General features: G+C 38.0%; 1 protein-coding gene across 2 annotated transcripts; it reads left to right on the plus strand.

The window, feature by feature from the left end:
* The first annotated feature begins 972 nt into the window (after window positions 1-972).
* On the plus strand, window positions 973-12,581 carry LOC100548588 (cysteine-rich venom protein-like). Of its 2 annotated transcripts, XM_003204645.4 has the most exons (9): window positions 973-1,468; window positions 4,228-4,289; window positions 4,646-4,696; window positions 6,423-6,542; window positions 7,004-7,091; window positions 8,875-9,020; window positions 9,486-9,580; window positions 10,385-10,473; window positions 11,899-12,581. In XM_003204645.4, the coding sequence occupies exons 2-9, from the start codon at window positions 4,230-4,232 to the stop codon at window positions 12,024-12,026; spliced, it is 777 nt and encodes a 258-aa protein (XP_003204693.1). In that variant the 5' UTR covers window positions 973-1,468; window positions 4,228-4,229; the 3' UTR covers window positions 12,027-12,581. The 2 variants fall into 2 exon arrangements, with proteins under 2 accessions (XP_003204693.1, XP_010706464.1); XM_010708162.3 differs by lacking the exon at window positions 4,646-4,696 and having other exon boundaries at window positions 979-1,468.

Raw genomic sequence — 12,581 nt, forward strand, 5'->3', positions numbered from 1 at the left:
ATGCATTTTTCTTTATGTCAAGTCAGAGATCTTTACTTATTGCCCATGCCATAAAAGAGACTGGACCTATCTTTGCCAATATAATGGCCTATTTCTAGACTTCCATTTGCCAATGTCTTTCTCATACCTAAATCCAAACCTGGATCCATAAGTGCTCAAAAGTTGGGTTTAATCAATGTTCTCAAGACTCTTGCTGTGTAGCAGCCAAGGCTGCACAGAACGTGCTTAACCCTCAGTGTCACAAGTGCATACTATTGACTCATATGCAACTTGTCACTCATGAGAAACCCTCAGTAGCTTTTTGTTAGTGTTGGTCCTTAGAAAATTGGCCCCTCCCAGTTGTTTACTTTCAAATAATCTCTGTGAGATCACTTCTCTGGTTTGTTGAGGTCCCTCTGAATGACAACCTTATTGTCCATCATAGTGACTGCTCCCTCCAATTTGTTGTCAACCACGAACTTGTTGACAGCATGTTCCTTCCTCTGTAATTGCTAGGCATCAAATCACAGCACTACCTATTTTCTGGTCTCAAAAATATACTGTGATCCCATGTAATGTAAAGCAAAGGAGTTTTTTAAGGCATACTTCACAAGTGACTGGTGTAGAAGTTTTCTGATTAAGTGGAAAACATGAATTTAAAGAGAAGAATAGCAACATTTTATATAACTACCTGCAATGGCAGGTGCAGTGACCAGTAATCTCTTCACAGGGATTGAGGATAAAAACAGTCAATGTGCACACAAATACTCTTCTGATCCAGTGGTATTTTTATCTGTTCTCATCTTACCTTATGTACAAGGAAATGTCGAATCAGACTACAATGTGTGCTTTAGTATTAGTGTACGGAATAATCTGTTAATCTTTATCCAACACTGGGTGAAAGTATAATTTACAGAAGTATCCTTCTCTCTTTGACTTTTACGCCTATGGGATTGATATAAAGAAGCCATAGCATGAACAGGAACTTGGCCCACGATATCTTTACACCCATGGAAAAATCAATGGGGCAAGATTTCTACTTGGTAACAACAACGTCAATCTGAAGACATCTCAGCAGCCAGCTGAATTTATTTGCATTACCAGAGATTAAGATCAAGCATTACTACAACTGGAGGTTTCAATTATTAGCAGCAGTCTTTTGTATCTGGCGTTCCTATTGACTTCAAATTTCACATGCAAGGAGCAGTGCACGCAAAACTCATTTCTGAGTATTTCATCTCATCCAGCACAAGAAGTAGGAGGAAATAAAATACAAACAGCCAAACTCCTTCTTGGAAGAATGTGCACATGATAAGTGCGCCGTTCCATCTGGTCACCATTTGAATTTTTAATACCTGTGACACTGAGTCACCTGGTCCTATCAGGAAACAGAACAGCTATAAATCATGCTCCAGTGAAGAGCTCCAGCCACTTCCACAACCACCTGCAGAAGGACAGACGAGACTTCCAATCTTCCTGGAAGCGAAAGGTAAGATTTATAATTTGTTTGCTTAAATTACTGCAATTCTAACAATACATTACACTGCAAGCAATACAATCATCAGAAAGCTTCTGATCTCTTCAACAGTTTAGGACAGCTACTGAAAAAGAATTTTATTTGGTGAAAAGTGAGGATTCGGTAGTCAGTGCTCTAATGCAAAATGAAAAACAAAGGAGACAAAATGGATGAATAAACACAGTAGATGGAGCAATCATTGCTTATTTTTAGAGTGGGGAAAATACCCCTTTGTACGAATTACCACTCCTGTACAAAGTGTCAGACAGTCATATAATCACAGAATATCCTGTTTTGCAGGGGACCTGCAGCAATCACAAACCCAACTCCTGTCTTCACGCTGGGCAAGCTAATTCTTATTTTGTATCTCTCAGAGTGATGTTTAAATTCTTAATGGACATCAGTGGCTTTAGGGCTGTGATCACCATCCCAGGGCCTTTTTTCTAGCACCCTCTGATTGAAGTACATTTTACTAAAGCCAATCTGAACTCCCCACACTTCAGCTTTAAGCCATTACCTCACATCCATTGACCAGTCACCAGTAAGGTCTTGTGCAGCAATGCCCTCCAACTGAAATGACAACTCACATTAATCCATTTCAGGTCTTTCCTAACAATAATAACAATGAATGGGCATTTATTATTTTTCATTATTTTGTAATAGAAATTCAGCTATATGAATTGTTTAGGAAATTGTATACATATAGATTATATATATTAGAAGTGAGCACTAAGAGAAGTGATGGGAAAAACATATCCACACCAGTTTCTTTCAGTGTCAGCTCTCTGCACACAGATGGAGTTTCAGGGAAGTCAGTAAGACTTGGCACATGTCCTGATTTATGTTTGACTGAGGGGAGCAGGGGAGGGGGGTGGAGAGACTGATTTTAGGACCAGTGCCTAGAAATTAATGCAGAGCAATTAAATTTACATCTCTCAAACTGTAAGCATTTGGTTGAAATCAGTGGGATTGCCAAAAGTATGCTCGTATCTTGGAGCAATACATCCACTGGTTCTTAAAAAGCATTCCAATTGCATTTATTAAATTGTATCATGTTTTAAATTAACAATTATATTTAATTGCAATTAAATTCATTGAAAATACTACAGTGAATGAATACTTTGGCTATGCATTTAAACTAGCTTCTTCAATTTGTTTGCAAAATAGGCTCACAATTTAAATTAGTGGTTATCTTTTAATGGAACAAAGAATTTGTATTTGTATGTCATAAGAGCAGAAAGGTTGTTTTCTATCTGCTTATCAGCACTTTTTAAACTAAAAATGTATTTTTGCTTGTAACTTAAGTACATGAAAAAATCCCATCTCTACTTAATTTTAGTTAGGAATGAAATGAAAAGAATCATACTGGGACCATAATCTTGCTGTTGTTCAACACATAGGTCAGATATATCGCAAAGTTTTATTAGGGTTCAGAGAAATAAGTGATACAAGAATATGGTAATACACTTCACGGTTATGTGAAATTAAACAGTGTCGTAAACCACTACAGAAAATAGGAAATCAGTGATTGAAGCAGTGAATTTTCAGAATATTTCCCAGTCTGGTTCTTGCTCAGATAGCTAGATTTTTCTCCTTCAGTGCAAGGTGAACAAATCACAGCTATTTGCTATTGTCATGCTATTTGGAAAAGAGCAGTGTTTTCTTACCCACGTGCTCTCCATGAGCAGGAGCACCTTGCATTTCATACAGAGTGGCTGCCTCAGAGGTTTGACTGAGTATAAAAATATCAACTGGCCTTTCTGTAGGGATAAATTAAGACCAGCAGTCCTCAAGACCAAGAAGTTAAGCTCGTGAGACATCTCTGCAACAACATGTCCTTAAATTCCCTTGTAGTTAGGGGTTGGAAAACTGCCAAAATAAACAGATTCCTCTCTAGTCAGTTGCTTTGCCCAAGGTAGCTAAGCAGGAACAGACTAAATGTAGCAATTACTTAGTTTTGATTGCAATCAGAAGACAAAAATTTTAAGTAACCTTAATTATACTTTGGATTACTGTAATGGGACGGTATGAAGGCTTCAACTTTCCAAGTAAGTATTCTTGGTCAATCCGAAGTGATTGCTTCATTACTGGAGAAGGTTCCCATTTCTGTTGTGAGCCCACACTGTCCATAGATTAAAAAATTTATATATTAATAAATAATTTTAAAGAATAAAAGCTTTCTGAACAACTCTTCCTCGGGAAGACAGTTCTGTCCCAGCTCATGCACGAGTCTTTGAGGCACTAGTCATTTCAGAAGGGCTTTGACTCCAGCCCTGAATGTAGAGATCTGCACATGGATGAGTGTTCAATGCCCCTTTCAAGCAATGCAATCCAGTTTAAGCAGGCAAGAAGGAGAAGGCAAAGTTTCAGGTTAACATAAGCAAAGAAGCAAGCTAAAAAGAAGCTTCCATCCTTGTGTTCCACAATTCAATGTGCAGAACTCTTGCTACAGGAAGGAAGCATGAATACCCTGAATTCAGGTGAAATTATTCAACCAGGATCAGGCCAGGAAGAATGAGACACAAAGAAGATGACTCAGAGAAATTTTGAAATGCAACATTGCAATAAATTTTATTTAGTCACTGCTAAAAATAGGAGGGGAAAGGAGGAAACAGAGAAATGATTGCCTTGCTGCTTAAAGAAAAGAGAATGCACAAGGGAGAGATCTTACGTATTCAGAATAGTGAAAGGGGAATTATCACAAAGGGGAAAAAATGTTCTTCTTTTTTCAGAGATGATTCTTCTAGCAGTACTCCTGTGTCTTGCAGCTGTGCTGTGTCCATCTACTGGAGAGGTAGGAGCTGCACTTTCTATAGAGGAAATTGGGATGGGGTCTGAGGGACTCTTGGTATGACTGAATGTGGGTTTCTTCCTACACACAATGATTGTATTCAGAAAAAAATCTGCTAAGATATCTGGGATGTGGAAAGCATTTATCCTTGAAATCTGACAGATGTTCCAAGCAGCAGACTGCCTGCACACTGTCACAGGAGACCATCTATAGGCTCAGTTTACCTCAGAGTTGGACTAGTGGGAACGGCATGTTCCAGTATCTCCCATTCACTTTCCACAAATCCAACACTCTTCCCATCAAATCTTCACCTTTTAAAGACAACAGCTCCCTAATGATCTACCTTTCTCATCCCACAGGACCTCAGCTATGTTCCTCTACCTTTACTCACAGCCTCATCCTCTCAACAGGTACCACTGATTTCCCCCCAGCAGCTAAACAAACTAACAGCTCAGCATCCTCCTTGTGGTTCTTCTCAACACAGATTTGGTCTGAAGTTGTTATTTTTGTTTCCAATATACTGATGCCTAAAGGCTTGACTACGTTTTTTTCTTCTATAGCATCTTGACTAAAACTACTACTCTTCTTCTACAAATCTTTCTTCTCTGAAGCTACAAAAGCGCTAAAGCTTATCTGAGTAGACAAGGAGTGCAAGTGGTGTGCGTGACTCACAATCACTCCCACTGAGATCACACAAAGGAATAATCAAAATTACTGTGGCTGAATGGCGTTTAATGACATATAATTAAAAATAGAATATGTATTTTAAGTCATAGAATCATAGAACATCCCTAGCTGACAGAGACCTGTAAATGTCACCAAGTCCATCGCCTGCCGCCACAGAGGACCACCTAAAAGTCAGACCATATATCATAGAATTATGGAATCATAGAATGGTTTAGGTTGGAAGGGACCTTTAAGGTTATCTAGTTCCAAGCCCCTGCTATAGACTGAGAGTGTTGTCCATACACCTCTTGAACTCCAGCAGCTCGGTGCTGTGTCTAGAAGAACTATTAAAAAATAGAAAAATTATATTCAATCTGATTTTCATCTAATCTATGAAAATATATACATAAAATTAAGATCTTAAGATTTTTAGCACTGCTTTTATACTGCTAAAAATGTCATCATTAATAAATGCATTGTGGAGTTGCATCCTTATATATTGGCACTGTTTTCTAATCATCTCACCAAGTTAATCAGAGCTGAGACGGAGTGCAATATGACAGAAATAGCAGTAAAAGCAAATACATGATAAGACATAATAGAGAGCAATAGTCTGAAAATACGATGAGACTTTTAAATTTCTTCTCTCCATGATGCCCTCAGAAGACTACTGAGAATAACTACAATGAGGAAATTGAGTTCTTTATAGAGTTCTTTCTTAATCAGAAAAGGCATTAGGAAGTTTTAAAAATGCCACCAATTACAACAGGAGTGAGAGAAAATATCTGACATGGAAAATAATGGCAAACTATTTGTGGTGCAGTGGGGTCTCCGGATAGAGGTGGGTAGTGATCCTGTAGTCAAACAACAAGTTCTTTCAGCAGAACAAAACACCAATAGGCTCAATTAAAATGCTGAAGAGGAAGAACACCTCGTAGTCGTATTCATGCATTTGCCTGGTTTTCAGATCTGGTTTCTCCAAAATATCATAACGGAAATTAGAATATTGATGAATTAGGTTTGATTTTGGTGCCTAAATTTGCCTGTGGAAGTTGTGGATGCTCCATCCCTGCAGGCACTCAAGGCCAGGCTGGATGTGGCTCTGGGCAGCCTGGGCTGCTGGTTGGCAACCTGCACACAGCAGGGGGTTGGGACTGGGTGAGCACTGGGGGCCTTTGCAACCCAGGCCATTCTATGATTTTATGAAAAATTTAAGAGTTCAGCAGCCCAAGAAGTCTTCCAGGATATTCCAACCGTCCATGGAGGGCAGGCAGATAGCTTCCAGGAGTATTTTCTGTTACTGCTAAGCAGGAGACAAAACATGTCACATTACCTACACCATTACAAGGATCATCTCCTTCACTGACATCACTCTTTTGGTACTTCAATATTTCCTGGACGGTATTCAGCATTAGTGACATTCACATTATAAATAAATAAATAAATAAATAACTTTGTCTTTCAATTTAGATACCTGAAGCTTCCCTTGCTCTGTCAACCAACAGAACTGATCAACAGAAGTTGATTGTTGACAAACACAATGCCCTCAGGAGAAGAGTCAGCCCACCTGCCAGTAACATGTTGAGAATGGTAAGCTGTGTGCTGTAAATCTATCTGCAATGAGCAGTGGATCCTCTGAGAGATCAGAACAGTGTGATGGTTCAGTTGGCTTTATTTACCACATGTACACCCTTCAAACTCCTCCTAAGGACCTGGCACAGCCACTACTGCAGGAATATAAAGTTGTGCAGATGGAAAAATAATTCTGGAAAATGTTGCTGTGCATTAAGAACAAACTGTCTTTATTTTTTATTTTTTTTTAGGAAAATAAAAGGAAAAAAAGGAGCCACAACATTATTCATTCCTTTCTGATATACTCCTAGACGATCTTCACAGTTTCTAGGCATTTCCTGAGTTCACAGTAATTTTGATCAAAAATCCCTCATCAAGAAGGGGTTGTGTACAGTTTGGTTCATCCATGAGGGCTCAGTACGTGATTAATGTCTGAATGATTAACAGTCTCTTCTCTCATTGTTTCTACTTTCCTGTAGGAATGGAGTCCTCAGGCTGCAGCTAATGCTCAGAACTGGGCAAATCGATGTTCTTTAAGTCACAGCCCTCCAAACCAGAGGGAAATCGGTAAGTTGAATGCCATCTGAGTAATGTCACTTTTGTCATTAAAGTGAGCAGGTTTGGGGCATGAGATGAGCCGAACCAGCTGATGTAAAAATGAAGTCAAAATATTCCATGTATGTATTTTCAGAGCTGTGGATTCATACCTTCAGCGATGAGACTCTATGCTTTGCTAAATGCACTTTATAATTTTTTAATAGCTTGAATATTTATATATTCATGTAATTGTACACTGATATTATTATTTTATGTAATTTTATATAACTTATTTTTTTATATAATTTAATGAAGTAAGGATGAGATTCACTTTCCTAACTTCAAACATCTGCTAACTAAAGATCTAAGCCAGAACTGATCAATGTATTCTCCTGTATTTTAAATATAAGTAAATATAAGAAGGAAATTCTATTAAGATATGTCTCATTTGTCCTAGTTTTTGTGTATAATATAGATTTAATCTGATTGAAGCTGTTAGTTTGTTTTCCAGATGATTAGCTCCAAAAACAAACTTTGAAGCAAGGGATCTTGCTCATAAGGAGGATTGTGTTAAAAGAAATTATATGATCTGTTATCACTAATTCATTCAATTTTCAAATTTATGTGAAATTCCCTACTTCTGGAAAAAAAGGAAATGTGTGCAAAATTATTGCTCTTATTTTTCTCACTAATTCCATTCCCCAAATACTATTTTCTGTACCAACCATTTCAGATGATTGAAAGCACTGAACTATTTATGAGTTTTCAGCTTTGATTTTGTTGTAATTTATCTTTAAAATTACTTGACTAAGTATTTGAGATATCACTGTATATAGTGTGTTTTTATTGGCAAAGGAAATTTCTGGATGTAAATCTGTCCAGTAAGTGAGAAAAATTCAGTGCCATTCCCATCTTGATTGTATCAGTTTTCTTCAATGGATGAAAAAAAGTAGTGAGAAAATATACTCAAAATATTCACAAAAATAAGAAAACGTTGATCTTTTTTACTGCTGTGGTCTGGATGTAACTATGAGAGATGCAAGGAGCAAATGGTGAAGGTCCAAAACCCGACAGTGGTGCTGCTGAATGATACAAGACCCATAACTTTTAAATTCTCTGACAACACACTTTTACTTATAAATATTTGGGATGCTTATCTAAGTACTTCATTCCCTGGATATTGGTGTTACAACTGTACAATGCTAGCAATAGCTATGATTAGCACCCAGTGAGATGTTTGCTGCTGATTTCTGTCTATATACTCTATACAGTGTGGACTGGCATGCAGTTCCCATGCTTTATCCTAAAAAAAAAATAGAATCTATTGGTTCTCACTGAGGTGAACCTCAGATGAGAGCCAGTGCACATGCAGGAAAGTTGATCAGGGCACCAGATTTGAAAAACAATAGGTGAAATCACTTGATGCTGTCAACAACTTTCTGTGTGCCTGAAATAAGTTTTGAATTATTGGGATTGTCTTAGTTTTATGGGGCTGTGACTTGAATCATGACTCAGGTTGCCATCCACCTTCCAAATATCAAAATGACAGTCATCAATCTGTGGTACATGTGTACAGGTGTATCTATAGATACACAGAAGTCTGTCACCAACTGAACTACCAGCCAAACAGGTTGGCCATGCTGCAAACTGGTCAAGTGACAGCATCAGCATTGATTAAAGTTGGTGTCGTGGAACCAGAAAAAAATTCCTGCCATCTCAATGGGAATGAGAGATGCCAGGAAAATTACAGCAACTTAGACTGGCTCTTACAGATCTGTGTTTTCTGCGTTTCTCAGTACTTTTCTCTTTTCAGGTGAACCATGTGGCGAAAATCTCTACATGTCAACTGCCCCTTCTTCATGGTCAGATTCCATTCAGGCTTGGTACAATGAGGAGAAAGATTTCAAATACGGAGCTGGAGCAACAACAGCAAATGCTGTGATTGGCCATTACACTCAGGTAGAAGCAGCTTCTTTGTATTCCATTCTAAAGTAAATATTCCTGTCAGCCAAGAAACATTTATGCTCTCGTTATCTCCAAAAGCAGTAAGTACATTAGAGACATGAGAGTTATGCCAATAAAAGAACATGAAAATTTCTACAGTAACAGAATATAAAATCTTATACTTCGGTTCAATTATCTTCCTTAACGCTCTTACTTAAATGAAAATTTACTTTATTAAGACAATTTCATTTAGAAGTTGTACAAACATTGTGTGATAAATTAATATCATTATTCCAGATGAACTTTGATTCAAGGATGAGAGCAGGAAAACATGCTTTTCCAGAAAGATGGGACTAATATTTTAATAAATTTTAATAAATAACTTAGTTGCAACAGTTTCTTTAATGCATAATTTAATTTAATGATTTTCAAATGTATTTGTTTTTCATTCTCTCATTGCTTTTCTTCTTATATCTGCAGGTAGTTTGGTACAATTCTTACAAAGTTGGATGTGCAGTCGCCTATTGTCCTGAAAGGACATTCAAGTACTTTTATGTGTGCCATTACTGCCCTGCGTACGTATTGATTCTGCTACTGGAACTTCTTATTACATCATCAAAATAACTCAGGAGATGGTGAAATCTGCAACACAGTGCAACACTCACAGCTGAGGAACAGGTCTAAGGAGTGCATTAAGAATATGCACAAAAATATAGCTCGTATAGTTGGATAGTGATAGGACAAGGGGAATGATTTAAACAGGGGGAAGTTTAGGTTGGATATGAGGAGGAAGTTTTTCCCCCAGAGGGTGGTGAGGCACTGGAACAGGTTGCCCAAGGAGGCTGTGGATGCCCCATCCCTGCAGGCATTCAAGGCCAGGCTGGATGTGGCTCTGGGCAGCCTGGGCTGCTGGTTGGCGACCTGCACACAGCAGGGGGTTGGGACTGGGTGAGCGCTGTGGGCCTTTGCAACCCAGGCCGTTCTGTGATTCTATGAAAACATAAAACATGTAATGCAGAGAACAATTTTCTGATGGAATTTAATTTGCCCCTAATCCCTAATTCTTACGATAATAAATCACAAAGAAATAATTTCCTCATTCTACTTGAAATCTTAGTTCACGAAGGCATATAAGTCTATATTCTATAAATGACACCAAGAACACCAGTTTAAAACAGAGTAAGATTTCATAAACTTTGCCAAAAAATTATTTTCACATTCATGTTTTAATATACAAAAATTGTTTGATTTATAGTTCCAACTGACTGATCATACATTAAAATATGTATTTATCTATATAATTATAAGTTAATCTCACATATGTTTTAACATATGTTATAGTGAGTTTATCGTTTATATCGGCAATGTTTATGTTTCAGAGGGAATATAATGGGTTCAATTGAAACACCCTACAAAGAAGGACAACCCTGTGGTGACTGCCCTGATTCTTGTGACAACGGATTATGCAGTAAGTTTCAAGTGCTTTAATTGTGGCCAAGGTAAAATCGTAAAAAATATGTTAGTTTATCCCAATGGGAAGTTTTAAAGTGATATGATCAAATAGCAGCCCAAAAGAGAGGTTATGACTGTCATGCTATGTAGATTGCTGTATAATTATTATTTATCAGTTGTTTTATGGAAGAACAACTGTAGTCCCAAACTTCTAGAGGGAGGTGTCCCTGTCTATAGCAGTGGAGTGGAATTAGGTGATCTTATAGGTCCCTTCAAACCCAAACCAAACATTCTATGATTCACCGTGTCAGGTGCTTTGCCAAAGTGGAACAACCTGTGCTGTGAAACCAAAAAAGGAGGCTGTGAGAGGGGTGGACTAATGCAAGACATTACTTAGTGTTATGGGATGCAGAGACACCCAGTTTCTCAGACTCACAAGAATAGATGAAGATATTCATACAATCCACGTACCTCCGTTAAAGATGACAGTGCCTGGGTCTCCGTACAGAAACTCTCATGTATAAGTCCCAGTGAATGAGGATTCATTGATTGCAATGAGGTCAGAGATACATTTATACCAATGGTAGCACAGAAATCTGAGCTCCACATTTCCTGCTGTTGTCTACCTGTTTTTCCATAGCCAAAGGAAAATGTTCTTATCTTTGAATCAATGAAACAAGAGAAGGAGGGGGGTTCTTTTTGTTTCCTCCCCTTTAAAACAGTGGTGGCAGATCAGGTAGCGGTAGCAACATGCTTGAAGAGATATCAGCAGGTAGCAAGTTTGAGTTTTAAGAACTGCATCAGAAAACAAAAGCAGATGGTCTGAGTCGTTAATATAAGACAACTTAGCCTAGCTTCTGTTGTGTAATAGACCTAATTCTCATCATGAGCTGTAGTACAAAGCAAGAAGGAAGGAGACGGGGTTCTACAGCAGTCTGTTGTGATAGAACAAGGGGAAATGGTTTCAAGCTAAAAGAGGATAGATTTTGGTTGGATATAAGAAAAAAGTCTTTTAAAGTGAGGGTGGTGAGGCACTGGAACAGGCTACCTAGTGTTGTGGTTGATGCCCTGACCCTGAAGACTTTCAAGGTGAGGCTGCATCAGGCCCTGGGCTACCTGATCTAACTGTGGTGATCCTGTGCACTGCAGGGGAGATGGACTAGATGGCCATCACAGGTCCCTTCCTGCTCAAAGGATTCTACGATTCCACAGTAAAGTTCCAAAACGCTTTGAAAATTCAGTGACAAACTTTCTAGGAAGCAGTTAGGAATGCTATAAATATACTGGTCAAAAATTTGGGATTCGGTTGTGGGATAAATAGCAGCAAAGAGGAAGAACTGAAGGGTAAAAATATGCCAATGAAAAGAAGTATTCTGAAAGGAAGTATTCTAGTTTCTCATTTCCAATTTATGATTAATTTTGTATATGAATGCATTTTCAGCCAATCCTTGCAAGTTTCACGATGTTTACTACAACTGTCCTGAAATGGCAAAGAATTATGGATGTGACCATAGCTTTATCAAGAAAAACTGCCTTGCATCCTGCAGATGCCAAAATGAAATAAAATGATCAACTCTTCCCTTCGCAGACATCCATCTCCTTAAGTAATTTCTTTCACAAAAACAGAGTCTATCCTACTTTTCCCATGTATGCAGAAAGACTGAACTCTGTCCAGTGATACTCATCAGGAAGATCTGAAGGTCATGCTTGCATTTTATTCACATATGCTGTGGAAGTGTAGTGGAGGTGTTAAGTGAAATTTGGCATTTGGGTATTGGACATACACAGCAATCAGCTTCTCACACCTTTCTTTTCCCAAACTGTTGTCTAAGGAGTTAAATGTCTAACTAATTAAATGTCTGTTCCAGAAAGTTCCATATGTTTCATATGTTCTTGGTGTAGTAATGTAACTAAACTTAACCTGACAAACTTTGTAAACTCTGGTACTGTTAATTGGACAAGAAGATAAATGGGATTACCTGAAAAAATGTAATTCTCAGAAATAAAAATAAAAATTAGGAGAGCAGAGGATTTCCACTAGCACTGTGGTTCTGTGTTATAATCTGTGTTTTTGCTGACCTACATTCAACTGAAAATACTGAGTTGCATATATTTGTTAAAAAA

The sequence above is a fragment of the Meleagris gallopavo genome, chromosome 2, assembly GCF_000146605.3.
Source record: "Meleagris gallopavo isolate NT-WF06-2002-E0010 breed Aviagen turkey brand Nicholas breeding stock chromosome 2, Turkey_5.1, whole genome shotgun sequence".
Taxonomy (NCBI): Eukaryota; Metazoa; Chordata; class Aves; order Galliformes; family Phasianidae; genus Meleagris; species Meleagris gallopavo.

Coding starts and splice junctions, on each gene's coding strand:
- LOC100548588 (XM_003204645.4), top strand. CDS start 4,230: ATGATTCTTCTAGCAGTACTCCTGTGTCTTGCAGCTGTGCTGTGTCCA. Junction 7,092..8,874: donor TCCAAACCAGAGGGAAATCG/GTAAGTTGAATG, acceptor TTCTCTTTTCAG/GTGAACCATGTGGCGAAAAT. Junction 10,474..11,898: donor TTGTGACAACGGATTATGCA/GTAAGTTTCAAG, acceptor ATGCATTTTCAG/CCAATCCTTGCAAGTTTCAC.